This window comes from Hyla sarda, chromosome 3, assembly GCF_029499605.1.
Source record: "Hyla sarda isolate aHylSar1 chromosome 3, aHylSar1.hap1, whole genome shotgun sequence".
Lineage (NCBI taxonomy): Eukaryota > Metazoa > Chordata > Amphibia > Anura > Hylidae > Hyla > Hyla sarda.
This window is the reverse complement of record NC_079191.1, coordinates 398873967-398891471: the sequence shown is the minus strand read 5'-3', so window position 1 is coordinate 398891471 and position 17505 is coordinate 398873967. Positions and strand designations below refer to the sequence as shown.

At 42.8% G+C, this 17505-nt stretch overlaps 1 protein-coding gene and 1 long non-coding RNA gene across 3 annotated transcripts in view; one reads left to right on the top strand and one right to left on the bottom strand.

Annotated features, from left to right (window-relative positions):
• The window catches only part of LOC130362915 (uncharacterized), a 261785-nt gene extending 255333 nt beyond the window's left edge, over positions 1 to 6452 (top strand). The window contains exons 2-3 of the long non-coding RNA XR_008891628.1: positions 5917 to 6073; positions 6190 to 6452. This is a non-coding gene — a long non-coding RNA (uncharacterized LOC130362915). The remainder of the gene's footprint in view (positions 1 to 5916; positions 6074 to 6189) is intronic.
• FOXN2 (forkhead box N2) overlaps positions 1 to 17505 on the bottom strand; it is a 50367-nt gene that overhangs the window by 15114 nt on the left and 17748 nt on the right. For both annotated transcript variants that reach the window (XM_056568069.1, XM_056568068.1), the window contains exon 2: positions 547 to 1085. In XM_056568069.1, the coding sequence (XP_056424044.1) occupies positions 547 to 1071 (525 nt within the window). In that variant the 5' untranslated portion in view covers positions 1072 to 1085. The remainder of the gene's footprint in view (positions 1 to 546; positions 1086 to 17505) is intronic.

Here is a 17505-nt window from a genome sequence, read left to right as displayed (position 1 = left end):
TGTCATGGAGGTTAAAAAGGGAAATCCAGCGCGGTCCTCGTGCAGTAGAAAAACTTTTATTTGGACAGAAACAGGATAAAAAGGTGACGCGTTTCAGCCAGTTCACCTAGCCTTATTCATACTTTGGTAATGGAGTTTGTTGCTGGCGCCACAGAAGTTGTCCGGGCTGGTTAGGAAACACTGCCATAGAGAATTAATAGAGTAGTGGTGCACATTTATTCTTTATGGCAGTGTTTCCCAACCAGGGTGCCTCCAGCTGTTGCAAAACCACAACTCCCAGCATACCCGGACAGCCAAAGGCTGTCCGGGCATGCTGGGAGTTGTAGTTTTACAACAGCTGGAGGTACCCTGGTTGGGAAACACAGCTCTATGGGGTCTCTGTTCTTGGCAGACCGACCCATCCACGATTAGGCTCTTCTCCTATAGGTAGGGGATAAGGTGTTACAGTGGGACAACCCAAACCATAGGGTGTTTTTGTATATGATTTGGCCTTAACTTAGTCTGCATCATACATTGGACTTTTTTTTATTTTATTTGTCTACTTACTTTTCCATGGCTGCGTTCCACTTTCCGAAAGCATTTATTCAATGACAAGTTGTGTCTGACTGAGTTCTTCCAGCCGGTCGGGGCAGTAGCAAAGTAGGGGAACCTGTCAAGGATCCAGCTGTATATTTCTTTCACTGGCAGACACTTGTTGGGGGAGTGCTCAATAGCCATATAAATTAAGAGGCTGAAGGAATATGGAGGTTTTGAGGAGGCCGAGGATTTTTCTGGGCTCCGACAACCGATTGGGGAGCCGTCGCCTTCAATGTCATATAGTGGGTTATTTGCTGGCAGCCCCTCGCTCCCCAGGCTGAAGTTGTTCAGTAAGTTTGTACTCTCATGAAGCCAGTTCAAGTTTGTAAGTTCTTCATCTGCAGAACCACTGTCCACTGCAGAGGCCTTTGGTCTGTCTGCGCCAACCTCTTCTGGTAGGCTCCCCATGGTGTCCAGCTGACTTAACCCAGCGACCTTCTCTGCTCCGGGGGTTTCTACGTTTTTGTCTGGAGTCATTCCCGTCACCGGACCCATGCAACCTTATCTCTCTGCAGAACACAAAATAGAGACATGAATATACAACTTAAAATATTTCAATATAAAAATGTATTTTAACCACTGAATTTATTGATTTAAACTAGCCCATTGGGAATTTTTGGCTACATATTTACCAATTTGACTTCTTATTGAGGCTGGAAACAGACAAGCTGGTTAGGTCTAAAACTCCTCCCCCCCCAAAAAAAAAAAAAAAAAAATTCCCAAATGGCTTTTTGCCAAAAACACTGCGGCCAGATATAAAAGGGGTATTCCGGCTTTATATTCCGGATAGAGATAGAGATAGATAGATAATATATATATGTATATATATATTCAAAGGATAGGGAATAAGATTTATGATCACAGGGGTTCCACTGCCGGGGGCTGCATTAAGATCGTGGGGGTCCCCAGCAATCATACATCTTATCCCGTCCTTTGGAAGGGGATAAGATGTATAAAGCCGGAATACCCCTTTAAATTGGGAGTCAATAGGGAAATATGAAAAGCCATACACACACGGGGGGGGGGGGGGGGGGGGGGGGGGGGGGGCTTCATCCCATCTCCCTCTATAGGTTGGGAGAAAAAATAAATGAATAAAAAGTGTACACACGTGGATGTTTTTCCCAATGTTCTTCACAAAAAATTCAGATGATGATAGAGTTACATGATAAAAGGGACAATTCTTTGTGCCAAACTATTTGTGGCCAAAGATTGGCAGGTTAGGCACCAAGATCTTGGTAATGATCAGCTAATGCAAGTGAATGGGGTCACAATGGTCCCACAAGTGGCCGACAACAGGACCAGAAATCAATCCTGGATCGATTTCTGCTTAGTGCCGGGTCGCGTTGGCAGAAACTTACATACACATATGTATAATACCCCATACTTTACACAGTCATCCATATTGTATTCATGATGTTCTCAAATTAAATTATAGAATCATGTTTACCAAATAAATAAAAATGCTAAAAACAATAAATCTTGTATATGCAGCTCCTATGCAGACCATACGACTCTGATTTAAAACAAAATCCTGTGTAGTCCAATCCTGCAATTATCACTACTCTGTCTCCCTCTATAGGGCGGTGAGAAGAGGGGGAAGAGGGAAAAGATAAAAAAACATGACTGCAATTGCTCACTATCCTCTGTGTAGACACAGGTCTGCATAGGAGTGGTATACATGAAAGTACATGATTTTTATTTATTTTATTTATTTATTTTTTAAGGATTCCTCTATGGCCATCTTAAAAAGGGCTGTTTAGGAACTGAATACTTTTGAACAAGGTCCTTAAAAGGGGTACTCCATTGGAAACATCATATCCCTATCCAAAGGATAGGGGATAAGATGTTAGATCGTGGGGGTCCTGCCGCTGGTGACCAGATGTTAGATCGTGGGGGTCCGGAACACGGAATCTTGCAGTTTCCGCGTTCATGATGTCACACCACGCCCCCTACATTTGTGTCTATGGGAGGAGGCGTAGTAGCCGTCACGCCTCCTCCCATAGACATGAATGGAGGGGGTGCGGCGGCTGTAGTCGCCAGTCATCCAGCACAGAACGGAGTTCGCTCCATGCCCTGAATGACAGGGGTGGCACAACTGAGATTGCGGGGTCCCCAGCGGCAGGACCCCTGCAATCTAACATCTCATCCCCTATCCTTTGGGCAGTGAATAAGATGTTTCCAGGGGAGAACACCTTTAAGGAATCCTGTCTGAACCAAGTGTCATCAGGAGGTCCCAAGCAGCCTTGGCTGATTGATCTCTTCCTCTTTGGGTATAGAGAGAGATCTATCAAGGCCATTTGGGTGGGAAGAACCTGCTGGGGACCCCTGATGACTTCTGCTTCAGACAGTATGAAAGTGATAAGCGAATTTTCAAAACTAATAAAGTTACCAAACTTTATGGCTATTGCTCTTACTACCAACAATATAACATTTAGGGTGGGGGAAAATTTTTATTTTATTTCTATATTATTTTTATATTATTATTATTTTATTTATTTTAATTATTATTTCAATTATTATTTCAATTATTATTATTTTAAATTTTTATTATTATTTCATTATTATATTATTTTTATTATTCTTCCCCCCCCCCCCCCCCCTACAGCATACAACTAAAGCACGCTAAGAAAATTGCTATTTTCTGTCACATACAGGTTATTTTAATTGTCCTATGGACGTCAATCTGCAGAAGCTTTGTCACTCTTGTTTGAGGCTGTTGCTGCAAATGGGAAAGATGTGGGTCCCATGGAAACAGTGACAGAAATAAGTGCCACCCCTCACATTCATTTAAAAAAAAAAAAGATTCAAAGACTTTTGCCACCAGACGCTGCCTCACAGATCATTTGCATATCCCCCCCCCCCCCCACCCCAAATAAGAAAAATGCATAGCCATATGGTCACTGCGCTGACCTCCCCGACAGACGGTTGGGACAAGTGAAATGGACACAATTCCCCAGACTCTCACCAAACCAATCTCCATTATGTCCAGATGATGACACCGGAACAAATGGATATGAGCCGGTACCCGCCTTTTAGTTGTTACCATGAAACAATCCCCCATGTTATAGCTAGTGTTAAGCGGGAATATTCAAATTGCCATTTTTTACCGCGAATATCGGCACTCCGCGATTTTGCGAGTATATAGAATATAGCTCTATATATCGGTTATGATGAATATTTATTTTTCCGCAGTCCACATCACAACAATGATCTGTACTGTGTAAAGTGATCGTCCCTCCCTGCTTCCTGCTACTGGTCCAAAGAAGGTTACAATAGAATTTACTGTGCGAGTCGGTGTGGAGTGCGAATATTTCGGATATATGTGAAAATTGGCGAATAGCGGCACTTCCAGAGGACGCTGATCCCTATGGGCCAATGAGAAGGATGCAAATACGGTTGTCAGAGGTTTGCAACATCCCTTGCAACCAATAGGAAAGTAGTTAGCTGAAAGATATAATCGCGCATGCGCATTATGCGAATTTCATTACGAATTTCAAATGGGGAAAAAAAATTAATCCGAATATGGGAAATTCGCAAACCTAGGAGGAATATTCGTCCATATATTCGCAAAATATCGCTCATCACTAGTTATAGCTCCGCACCGGCAACAAAAAACTACTCGCACTTCTGTAACACTATGAAAGTCAAATAGGAAGACAACGCAGAACCTGGATTAATCCAAGACCCTAAAGCAGTGTTTCCCAACCAGGGTGCCTCCAGTTGTTGCAAAACTACAACTCCCAGCATGCCCGGACAGCCTTCGGCTGTCCGGGCATGCTGGGAGTTGTAGTTTTGCAACAACTGGAGGTCCTCTGGTTGGGAAACACTGCCCTGAACAAGCAAACACAACGTATTCTCACTAAATTGACTGACATCCCTCTGCAACTTGTGACACCTACCTGAGGAAACTGCTTTGTGACACCTACATGAAATAGGAGCGGCAGGATGTGTAAACCAGCAAGGTTCAAAGATCTCCTAAAGTCTTGTTGGGTTGGGGGTCCGAAGGGAGACCCTCACCCTTCACCAGAACAGAAGGATTACAGTAGTCTGCATTTCTGGTGATTGTTTTACTTCTTCAGCTTTACGTTTCGTCCCATGTATTATATTACTTATACAGTATATGGCGCTAAAACAATTTGCCCTCTGCCGGGTCCATCTCTAATTATCACGTTTTCTCCAAACTCTGTTCCAAATTGGGTAGAGACAAGCAGATAAGATGTCTCATCACATGCACTCAGCAGCATGGAGGACATTATGGAGCTATATATATCTCATTCATAAGGCTGCTGTGGGGGAAATACAACAACCATAAAATCAACCTCAAAACCCAATGCATAGTGTAAAACAGTGGCCTCCATACCGTGGACCTCCAGCTGTGGCAAAACTGCAACTTCCAGTACGCCCAGACAGCTGTCGGCTGTTCGGGCATGCTGGGAGTTGTAGTTTTGCAACAGCTGGAAGTCCACAGTTTGGACACCACTGGTGTAGACCCTTTTAGGGTGCGTTCACATGTGCATATTTTTGCTGCAGATTTTGCTGCCCATTGGCTTTAATGTGCAGCAAAATCTGCAGAAGCAAATCTGCAGCAGATCTGCATAAAAAATATGCACATGTGAACGCACCCTAAAAGAGTCTAAGATCAGCCTTCACGTTTTTTTTACTATATTACGTAATATGAATATATGTAGTTTATTAAAAATTTATATATATATATATATATATATATATATATATATATATATATATATATATATATTTTTTTTTTTTTTATTTATTTTTTTTTTTTATAAATATATACACACACACACACACTACATACTAATATATATAAAAATATCAATAAAAATATATTATATATATATATATATATATATATATATATTCATATATATTCTCCACCCAAAAACCCCTTCTAAGATAATACTAAGCAAACAGCATTGCGCGCTGAAGCGGCGCCCCTTTTGTGTCTATTTCCCCTACAGCAGGGCATTGTCCATCTCCGGAGCAGCTGCCGAGATTGGAGGTCAGATCTGAATCCCTAAACACCCAAGCGGAGATTTGATTACAATGCGGCATGATGTCAGTATCCAGGACAACTGAGGCATTAGTGTCTTTCACGGCTCGGGCCGCTGCGGAGTAAAAAGCTTTAGGCCGCACCAAAGTGCAGCTGCCGGTCTTTATCAAAGCGTGACAGACGGGAAAACAGATCTGGTTTTATGTACTTACCACTTATATAGAGAATTACACTATTAGCCTTTATCTCTGGGTCCAACCTAAACGTTCTAATCTATTGAACGGCATAAAGCAGGACTTATTCTTGTAACGTTTGTGTTTACACAGGAAATAAAATTGTCAATGACCCTTAGAAGGTAAATAAACTGTATGCACTCGTATGTACCTATCCTGCTCTGGACAGAGGTGTCAGCAGAGAGCACTGTGGTCAGACAGAAAGGAAATTCAAAAAGAAAAGAACTTCCTCTGTAGTACACAGCAGCTGGTAAGTACTGGAAGGATTACGATTTTTAAATAGAAGTAACTTGCAGATCTGTTTAACTTTCTGGCATCAGTTGATTTAATAAAATATTAATAATAAATAATAATATACATTTTCAGATCGCCGTAATGGTCCGTAATGACTCAACCAATGTCTAAGAATGTTAGAAAAAGGCTTGGATTTTGGAGTTGCACCTACTGCAGGGGTGTAGTCCCGGGTGTTCTAGTCTGGTTCAATCTATGTAAGAACACGAGACAACTGTATGTAAGAATACACTGACAATTGTTACCAACCAGTGACCTAGAAGCCTCACTGACCTGAAGAAATTATTACAAATTATAGCAATTTTTCAATAAGATATTAAATCCTCATCCTTAAAGAGTACCTCTCATTAACCCCTTAAGGACAGCCTTTTTTGCAATTATGACCACTGTCACTTTAAGCATTAAAGGGGTACTCCGGTGCTTAGAAATCTTATCCCCTATCCAAAGGATAGGGGATAAGATGCCTGATCGCGGGAGTCCCGCTGCTGGGGACCCCCGGGATCTTGCACGCGGCACCCTGTTTGTAATCAGTCCCTGGAGCGTGTTCGCTCCGGGTCTGATTCCCGGCGACCACAGGGCCGACGGCGTGTGACGTCATGCCTCCGCCCCCGTGTGATGTCACGCTCCACCCCTCAATGAAAGTCTACGGACAGCTATCACGCCCCCTCCCATAGGCTTGCATTGAGGTGCGAAGCAGGTCATCACACACGGGCGGAGGTGTGACGTCACACGCCGCTGGCTGTGTGGTCGCCGGTAATCAGACCGGGGACTGATTACAAACGGGGTGCCGCGTGCAAGATCCCGGGGGTCCCCAGCGGCGGGACTCCCGCGATCAGGCATCTTATCCCCTATCCTTTGGATAGGGGATAAGATGTCTAAGCACCGGAGTACCCCTTTAATAACTCTGAGATGCTTTTACCTTTTATTCTGATTCCAAGATAGTTTTTTCGTGACATATTCTAGTTTAACATAGTGGTAAATTTTCGTTGTTACTTGCATCCTTTCTTGCTGAAAAATCCCCATATTTCATGAAAATTTTGCATTTTTCTAACTTTGAAGCTCTCTGCTTGTAAAGAAAATGGATATTCCAAATAAATTATATATTTACTCACATATACAATATGTCTACTATATGTTTACATCATAAAGTTGACATGTTTTTACTTTTGGAAGACACCAGAGGGCTTGAAAGTTCAGCAGCAATTTTCAAGTTTTTTACGAAAATTTTCAAAATCAGAGTTTTTCAGGGACCAGTTCAGTTTTTAAGTGAATTTAAGGGGCTTTCATGTAAGAAATACCCCATAAATGACCCCATTATAAAAACTGCACCCCTCAAAGTATTCAAAATGACATTCAGAAAGTTTGTTAACCCTTTAGGTGTTTCACTAAAATGCATTTTTTCCCCAAATTTCACATTTTTACAAGGGGTAATAGACGAAATGGGGTTACAAATTTTGGGGGGCATTTTTCCTAAGTATGGAAATACCCCCTGTGTGGATGTCAAGTGCTCTGCTGGCGAAACAATGCTCAGAAGAGAAGGAGTCACATTTTGTTTTTGGAAAGCAAATTTTGCTGAAATGTTTTTTGGGGGCATGTCGCATTTAGGAAGCCCCTATGGAGCCAGGACTGTGGACCCCCCTCTGGAAACTACACCCCTCACAGAATTTAGTAAGGGGTACAGTGAGCATTTACACCCCACTGGCGTTTGACAGATCTTTGGAACAGTGGGATGTGCAAATGAAAAATTACATTTTTCATTTTCACGGACCACTATTCCAAAATTCTGTCAGACACCTGTGGGGCGTAAATGCTCACTGTACCCCTTATTAAATTCTGTGAGGGGTGTAGTTTCCAAAATGGGGTCACATGTGGGGGGTGGGGGTCCATTGTTCTGGCACTATGGGGCTTTGTAAACACACGTTTACTTATGTTACTTTTTTTTCCTTTTACCACTTGTGAAAATAAAAAAGTATGGGGCAACACCAGCATTAGTGTAAAAAAAATAAAATTTCGCACTAACAGGCTGGTGTAGACCCCAACTTTTCCTTTTCATAAGGGGTAAAAGGAGAAAAAGCCCCCCAAAATTTCCAACGCAATTTCTCCCGAGTACGGAAATACCCCATATGTGGCCCTAAACTGTTTCCTTGAAATACGACAGGGCTCCGAAGTGAGAGAGCGCCATGCACATTTGAGGACTAAATTAGGGATTGCATAGGGGTGGACATAGGGGTATTCTACGCCAGTGATTCCCAAACAGGGTGCCTACAGCTGTTGATAAACTCCCAGCATGCCTGGACAGTCAGAGGCTGTCCGGAAATGCTGGGAGCTGTTATTTTGCGACTGCTGGAGGCTCCGTTTTGGAAACACTGCCGTAAAAGACGTTTTTAATTTTTATTGAGGGGGACAGTGTAAGGGGGTGTATATGTAGTGTTTTACCCTTTATTATGTGTTAGTGTAGTGTCGTTTTTTTAGGGTACATTCGCACTGGCGGGGGTTTATGGTGAGTTTTCCGCTAGGAGTTTGAGCTGCGGCGGAAAATTTGCAGCAGCTCAAACTTGATGCAGGAAACTCACTGTAAACCTGCCTGTGCGAATGTACCCTATACATTCCCATGGGGGGGGGGAACCTCCAGCTGTTTCAAAACTACAACTCCCAGCATGTACTGAAAGACCGTGCTTGCTGGGAGTTGTATTTTTGCAACAGCTGGAGGCAAACAGGTTGGAAAACCTTCAGTTAGGGTCTGTTACCTAACTCAGTATTTTCCAACCAGTGTGCCTCCAGCTGTTGCAAAACTACAACTCCCGGCATGTACTGATCGCCGCCAAAGGGCATGCTGGGAGATCTAGTTATACAACAGCTGGATGAATGTAACTACAACTCCCAGCATGTCAAGACAGCTGTTTGCTGTTCGTGCATGCTGGCAGTTGTAGTTTTGCAGGATTTAGAGGGCCACGGTTTAGAAACCACCGCACAGTGATCTCCAAACTATGGCCCTCCAGATGTTGAGCTAGGCAACTCACAGGCTTCCGTAGCCGGCACCAGGGAGCCAGCAGCACGTCATCGCTGCACATGATCGCCGCCGATGGTAAGTGATCCTCTGGCGCCGGTCACAAGACAGTTCCCCCATTCTGCCAGGAATACTGTGGGTGGGCAGAAAAGGGGAACCGAACTTTAAAAAAGAAATTCAGACTGCATTTCCAGATTTTGGACTTCTGCAGGGCCAGCAGGAGTCCAAATTCTGTGCAAGAGATGGGGGCGGGAGAATGTGCTCTGGCAAGTAGGGAGACACCTAGTGGCAGCTTTTTTAAGCACAAATAAAACATAGAAAACTTCATTATTTTTTTTAAACAAAGTACATTAGAAAGATTTTTTTTAAATTTACCATAAGAAGTGTAATAGAAAAATTTTGTTTTAATGAGAGTGCCCATTTAAGGTGCGGGAAATACTTGTCAAAGAGAGACTGCCCTGTTTCTATGGGAAAAAAGTAGTAATCGTGCTCCCCATAGAAGTGCATTGGGCCTCTATTGTAGGTCATACGGGAAGTATGTAGGTCATACCGTCGCATTGCTCCTAGGGGAGAATAGGTCACTATGTGCATCACTATTATGGACATTTATCAACGGGTTTAGTCAGGTTTTCTTTACTATAATTGTCGCAACTGCGACTACGCGATTTTTTGTGCGACATTTTGACTGGAAAGCGAGAAAAGCAAGTTTTCCAAAAATTTACTACGTAGTAATAATTTTAAAATGGACTACAGGTAGTCAGGTATTTATTAACTGCGACAGTCGCAACTGCGCAAAAAAAAAAGGGTAAAAAACACGGTAAAAAATTTACTAAATTTACTCCAGCTCAAACATGGGAGCAGAAAAAGCTACTACCAAAGTAAAAAAGGAAAAATTGCTTACGTGAAAGAAAATCATCAACAGGCGGAAACCAGTTGATAAACAAGTCACACATAAGCAAAAAAAAAGTAAGGAAAAATTACTAAAAAAAATAAAATACATAAGCAAACATTGATAAATGTCCCTCTATGTGACTATATTATAGCCATATAACCTAATACAGTGTTTTCCAACCAGGGTGCCTCCAGCTGTTGCAAAACAACAACTCCCAGCATGCCCGGACAGCCTTTGGCTGTCCGGGCATGCTGAGAGTTGTAGTTTTGCAACAGCTGGAGGCACCCTGATCTAGAAACAAGACATCCACTTTCCATTCCCATATTGGTAAGAGAGGTGCACGTGCATACAAAACCATAATAACACCAAATGGATTTCTGCTAAAAAATTCTCATCCTATAGCAGAAAAAAAAAACAATTTGATAGTTGTCTGTGGATGGATGCAAATTACCTGAAAGTGGAATAAAAAGGGGAAGAAAAAAAAAATTTATATTATTTATTATATATATATATATATATATATATATATATATATATATATATAATATTATATATTAATATATATATATAGTAAATTTGAGCAAATATATATATATATATATATATATATATATATATATATATATATATATATAAATCAAGCTGCAATTCAATGACAGTCGTGTTCTCCAGAATCCTCTTTACAGCCGCTCTCCTGAATGGATAATATTAAACTTTGATATATCTGACAACATATCGGGATCGTCTATGCAATTTGGCCTTTGTAGAATGAGACATTTTTCCGGTTGACACAATGGATGCATAAAAGATGAGGAACTTGTGAGAAGCCATCTCATACGAAAAAAAAATAAATAAATAACTCACGGTTACAAAAATGGATTACGTCTCTATATTTAGATGCATCTTGTTGAGCTTGGAGTACGGCAGAAAGGAGAGTGATCACTGTGGATAAGACCCATCAATGCTCGGCTATGTCTGACCAGATCACATACATCCAGCCTTTTAACATCCATTAGACAAACATCGCATCGGATAATTTCATTTTTCTTTTATGAGATTATTAATGAAAATAAATAAATAAACTAAACCAAGTGAACAGACAGCTTGGGGCAGTATATAGAGAACATCTGTCTCTCTGCTCATCTTTATCAGGTGTAGTCAGTTATTACTTTAAAGGGGTACTCCTGTGGAAAACCTTTTTTTTTTTTTTTTTTTAAATCAACTGGTGCCAGAAATTCAAACAGATTTGTAAATTACTTCTATTTAAAAAATAAAAAAAAAAACCTTAATCCTTCCAGTACTTATCAGTTGCTGTATAACACAGAGGAAGTTCTTTTCTTTTTGAATTTCTTTCCTGTCTGACCACAGTGCTCTCTGCTGACACCTCTGTCCGTGTCAGGAACTGTCCAGAGCAGGTTCCTGACAGAACAGTTCCTGACACGGACAGAGGTGTCAGCAGAGAGCACTGTGGTCAAACAGAAAAGAAAATCAAAAAAGAAAAGAACTTCCTTTGTAGTATGCAACAGCTGATAAGTACTGGAAGGATTAAGATTTTTTTTTTTAAATAGAACTAATTTACAAATCTTTTTAACATTCTGGCACCAGTTGATTTAAAAAAAATAAAAATAAATGTTTTCCACTGAAGTACCCCTTTAAGCATATGTAAATGTATGTTGCTACAATTGGAATGATTTCCTGATGCAGTTATCATCCTCACAGTAGGGGACGGAGATGCAACAATTACCCATCGCTCTAATCACAGGAGCAATAGGCTTGTGACATCACCGCACGCTCAATGTTACACAGTGCTAGAAGAGCTGTCTGGTTTAGACAGTTTTTTTTGGGGGGGGGGGTGGTTATCAAGTGGCGTGCACCTGCTAAATCATCATGTGTGTTGTGTTTATATCTATTGCTCAATGACATATGCCAAATTTATTTAGAGGCTTTTCATTTGTCAAGCTACTTGATCACAGCTACCATAGTGGTAATATATATATATATATAGTACAGATGCCATTGTGGTATTAATAAAGGCTGATTTTAGATCTACCTGCAGTAAATAGAAGTAGCCTCTCCGCTGATCACTGAGCAGACATTACGAGCCAATTACAGATAACCTGTTCACAATGTTATCTGTAAGGCGATGTTCACAATGCTAAATTTCCATGGGGAATTCCGCCGAAACCTTCAGCTGGGAAATCCCACAAATTTTAGAGCTCATTACCTTCAATGTGGATTCCTCTGCCACTGAGGTTGAGGATCATTGCTATGTGGCAGCATTTCCCAACCAGGGTGCCTCCAGCGGTTGCAAAACTACAACTCCCAGCATGTACTGATCACCGCCAAAGGGCATGCTGGGAGATCTAGTTATACAACAGCTGGATGTATGAAACTACAACTCCCAACATGGCAAGACAGCTGTTTGCTGTTTGTGCATGCTGGGAGTTGTAGTTTTGCAAGATTTAAAGGGCCAAATGTGCCAGGAGGCCTGCAGAAAGTTAAACAGATTTGTAAATTACTTTTATTAAAAATATTTGTCCTTCCAGTACTTATTAGCAGCTGTATGCTACAGAGGAAATTATTTATTTTCTTTTTTTGTCTGACCACAGTGCTCTCTGCTGACACCTCTGTCAGTGTCAGGAACTGTCCAGAGCAGCATAGGTTTGCTATGGGGATTTTCTCCTGCTCTGGACAATTCCTGATACGGTCATCAAGTGTCAGCAGAGAGCACTGTGGACAAGACAAAAAAGAAATTCAGACTGCATTTCCAGATTTTGGACTTCTGCAGGGCCAGCCGGAGTCCAAATTCTGTGCAAGAGATTGGGGGGGGGGGGGGGTGGCAGGTGAGAGAATGTGCTCTGGACAAGTAGGGAGACACCTAGTGGCTGTCCGGGTATGCTGGAAGTGGTAGTTTTGCAACAGCTGGAGGCACCCTGGTTGGGAAACACTGCTATAGTGGTTCAAGTCTTTGTGGTCAGGCTGTGTCCGAGCATGCTGGAAGTTGTAGTTTTGCAACAGTTCGTCTTTTTATTTTACTGTTGTGTCTAACCTTTCCCAGCATTCCATGTGGCCGGAGACAATGGCCCTGATTTACTATAGTAAATCTGACATTTTTACTATATGGAAGAAGAAGAAAAAAATGGATACAGTAAATTTAACATTGAAGTCTATGGATAAGCCCTTAATGTGATCCGTCTGCATCCTTTTTTTTATCCGTTTTTACTTCTGAGCATGCTCGGAACAAAAAAATCTATATATATTTTTTGGGGGGGGTTTATTAACTGAACAAAAATGGATCCAAATGAATAACATCCGTTTGCATCAGTTATTGTCCTTTTTTTTGATTGGATCAGAACGGGACGGGTCTAGATGGCCGTGTGGATGAAGCCTTACAAGTAAAAGCATTAAACAAGAATACAGAAAACAAAATGTTAACCTCCAGCAGTCACTCGTCCCATTGAAACAAGGTTCTTTGTTGTGCGGAGTGGGGACTATTGTGACTTGCCGGTGGCGAGAGGTGCCTATTTGGAAATGAAATGAAGGAATAACAAAGACGGCTCTTTCATCCTACTCAAGTATGCAAGGGTTATGCAAATCCCGTCCAATCTGAATGTGAATAGCCGGGAGCTCTGGCCCTAAGAAAAGTCTCAACAACAGGGTATTAGGAGGCGTCCTGAAGATCATTCCTCCGGCTATGGAAGGTGTGAAAAGGAAAAGTGGAGCATTAACCATGCGGCTGGGTCACTCCTTACAAGAAATCACTTCAGGAGATTCAAAGCCTCCACTCACTACATTGCGCCCATTGTTTCATACAAAAAGGGCGCACACGACCAAGTCCACGTGCCGCCAGCCCCTCACAACACACACCGCGTCTACACCCTCTCCTTACACCAGTGTTTCCCAACCAGGGTGCCTCCAGCTGTTGCAAAACTACAACGCCCAGCATGCCCGGACAGCCGAAGGCTGTCCGGGCATGCTGGGCGTTGTAGTTTTGCAACAGCTGGAGGCACCCTGGTTGGGAAACACTGCCTTACACTGATAATAACACTGGTAATAACTTCCTATTTACAAATACATTTATTACCATATAATGCAATGCAGAACTTTATGATTTTACAGATTATTCGGCAGAACCAATCTGTCTTACAAAGGTAATCTGCAACAAAGAGGTTCTTCATCAGCTGTAGTTGACAAAAAAAGCTCAAATTCATATCACAGACTGAAGAAATGGTGTCTCTAAAACTTAATTTCTAGAGATGAGCGAACTTACAGTAAATTCGATTCGTCACGAACTTCTCGGCTCGGCGGTTGCTGACTTTTCCTGCATAAATTAGTTCAGCTTTCCGGTGCTCCGGTGGGCTGGAAAAGGTGGATACATTCCTAGGAGACTCTTTCCTAGGACTGTATCCACCTTTTCCAGCCCACCGGAGCACCGGAAAGCTGAACTAATTTATGCAGGATAAGTCAGCAACCGCCGAGCTGAGAAGTTCGTGACGAATCAAATTTACTGTAAGTTCGCTCATCTCTATTAATTACCAATAGTTAAATGGGCGCGGTCCTCTTTTGTTTTGATATGTTGTAGTACTTATGTACTATAACATATCTATAATATACTTCTATTTTTTTTTTTTTTCTGTCTGTAAATTATTTTAATTCCCTCTTGAAAAATCCGGCCACTAGGGGTCTCCCTCCTAGTGAGCAGCTGCAGAGCGGGTGACGTCACAGCTGAATTTGGACTGATCCCGGTTGGGCATCAGTCCGAAATCAGTCAGCCTGCGCTCGCTTCCTGCTTTTCAATCAACCCACCGCATGTACAGTCTGGCAGCAGTCTGTTGCTAAACTACAACTCCCAGCATGCCTTGAGAGCATAGATGAGCTAGGGGCGGAAGTCGGCCCCCAGCAGGCATCAGTGACGTCACGCCTGCTGGGGAAGTCTGCCTGGTAAGTGAGCACACTATCAGGTAGACAAATAGACATTATAATGTCTATGGCTATTCTTTCTGCGGACGGTGGAATCTGGATTTGCGCAGAAGAAACATTTGCTGCGGAAACTCTGCTGTGTGCACCGTGCAGCAGAACCCCATAGAAATCAATGGGACTCTACTGCAGCGGGATTTCCTAGAATATTCTCACAGAATTCCGCTCCAAAATTCCACCAAGTGATCATGCCCTAAGGGTACTCTTAAACAGTGCATTTTTGAAGCCAAAACCAGGTGTGAATCATAATAAAGTTAAATAAAAAGGTATAAAATGTGAAAACAAACAGTGTGAACGCAGAGCCCACACAGTCAATTTAGGTTCTAATTATGTAAACACAGAAATGCAGCAAAAGCGCAAGTGTGTGAACACAGCCTTAGTTTCTTACTGGTTTAGGCCATTTTCACACTATAGGTATCATCCTGCTTTTACTGCTGTTATTTTACAATAACGGATGGAAAAAAAAAAAAAAAAAACACCAAAAAAACGAAATTATGGATGATAACTGACGTCCATCATCTGTTATTTTTAATATTTTTTTTTCTTAAAAAAACCTTATGTGGTTCATCCGTTATCACCAGTTACATCCGTTTTTTTGTTTGCTTTTCTTTTATCAGATTTTTAATAGGGATCGACCGATAATGATTTTTCAGGGCCGAAACCGATAATCAGTGAACTTAGAGGCCGATAGCCGATAACTTATACCGATATCCCGGTATAAGTTATCGGCTGTTGCCCCAACAAACCCCCTCCCCCGCAGAAGGTGCTGCAGATCAATGATTTAAAGTAGGCGCTTTAAATCAATGAACTGCAGCGGCTTTTGCGGGGCCAGAGACCTCCACCGCCACCCGCTTCTTTCCCCCTGCCTGTCCTCCCTAGTCCAACCACCACCGCCGCTGCCCCCCTGGGCCAGAGACCACCGCCCACTTCTCTCCCCCTGCCGATCCTGCGCTATTGCTGTGCGCTGCACAATGACGAGTGACGTCCTCAATGCGACATCACCGTCAGTGCGCACAGTGACAGCTCAGGACGCCGCCGGAGCCAGAAGTAGTGAGGACCCCAGGAACAGGTAATTATAAAACCGGGGATGGGGGAGGCAATGGGGCGGCGGTGGTCTATGGCCAGGTGGGGGGAGCGGGAGGGGGCATTATCGGCATAGTAATTGCCGATACCGATAATGTCCAAAAACGTGAATATGGGCCAAACGATAATCGGTCAATCCCTAGTTTTTAACCTTGTGGAAAGCTGTACTGAGCATGCTCAGTACAAAAAACAGATGTCAAAAAACCTGACAATAACTGATGTTTATTTTTTGAACATCCGGTTCCTATAGACTTCAATGTTAAATTTTAATGTTCAGGATTTTCACAATTTTTTTATTAATTTTTTTGCCGGACAAAACATTAGTGCATGCACCGTCTTTTTTGGCGGCAAAAATATCTGACATTCATAAAAACGATTATGCCTGATGCAAAAGGATGTTCAAAAAATCCCATTGACACCAATGGGACTTTTTGCCGGGAGTAATAACGGAGGTTTTTACGGGATGATACCTGTAGGGGCCTCAGATAGGATATCAATACGTGATAGTAATATCAGCAGCACCAAAGTACATGTAGTACAGAGAGGACAACAGAGATGTAAAGGCCTTTGGCAGACAGTGTAATATTCAAAGGGGGAAAAAAAAAAGGTAAAAAATATAATAAAAAGTATTGTCTGTTACCTTGACAACATCAAAATATTTGAGTAGTTGCTAAGCAACTAGTTCAGTGGGAAGCTTGGAGACAACACTGGTGAACTTTACTCTTACCGGATGGACGTCACCACCTAGGATTCTGCAGAAGTGGTGGTGAGGGTGAATTACCACATCTACCATATCCAGCTTTCAGAACTGGAATCCCATCAATTTCGTATGGAATTTTAAAGGGATCTCCTTCACTGCTTATGGGGCACGCCTCTGTACCTGCACTCTGTGCCCCCTATATAGAGAGAGTCAACCAAACTATTGTCTAATGCAGTGTTTCTCAACCAGTGTGCCTCCAGCTGCTGCAAAACTACAACTCCCAGCATGCCCGGACAGGGGGGGGGGGGGTGGTTGAGAATAAGAATGTGATGGTGGGGGGGGCGGGGGGGGGAGAATGTGACAGGGGGGGGGGAGAATGTGACAGGGGGGGGGGAGAATGTGACAGGGGGGGGGGGAGAATGTGACAGGGGGGGGGGGGAGAATGTGACAGGGGGGGGGGGGAGAATGTGACAGGGGGGGGGGGGAGAATGTGACAGGGGGGGGGAGGAGAATGTGACAGGGGGGGGGAGAATGTGACAGGGGGGGGGGAGAATGTGACAGGGGGGGGGGAGAATGTGACAGGGGGGGGGGAGAATGTGACAGGGGGGGGGGAGAATGTGACAGGGGGGGGGAGAATGTGACAGGGGGGGGGAGAATGTGAAATGGGCGGTGGGCATAAAATGGGTAGGTAGATGTGAAATGGAGGCGATTGGACATGAAATGGGGGAGGGG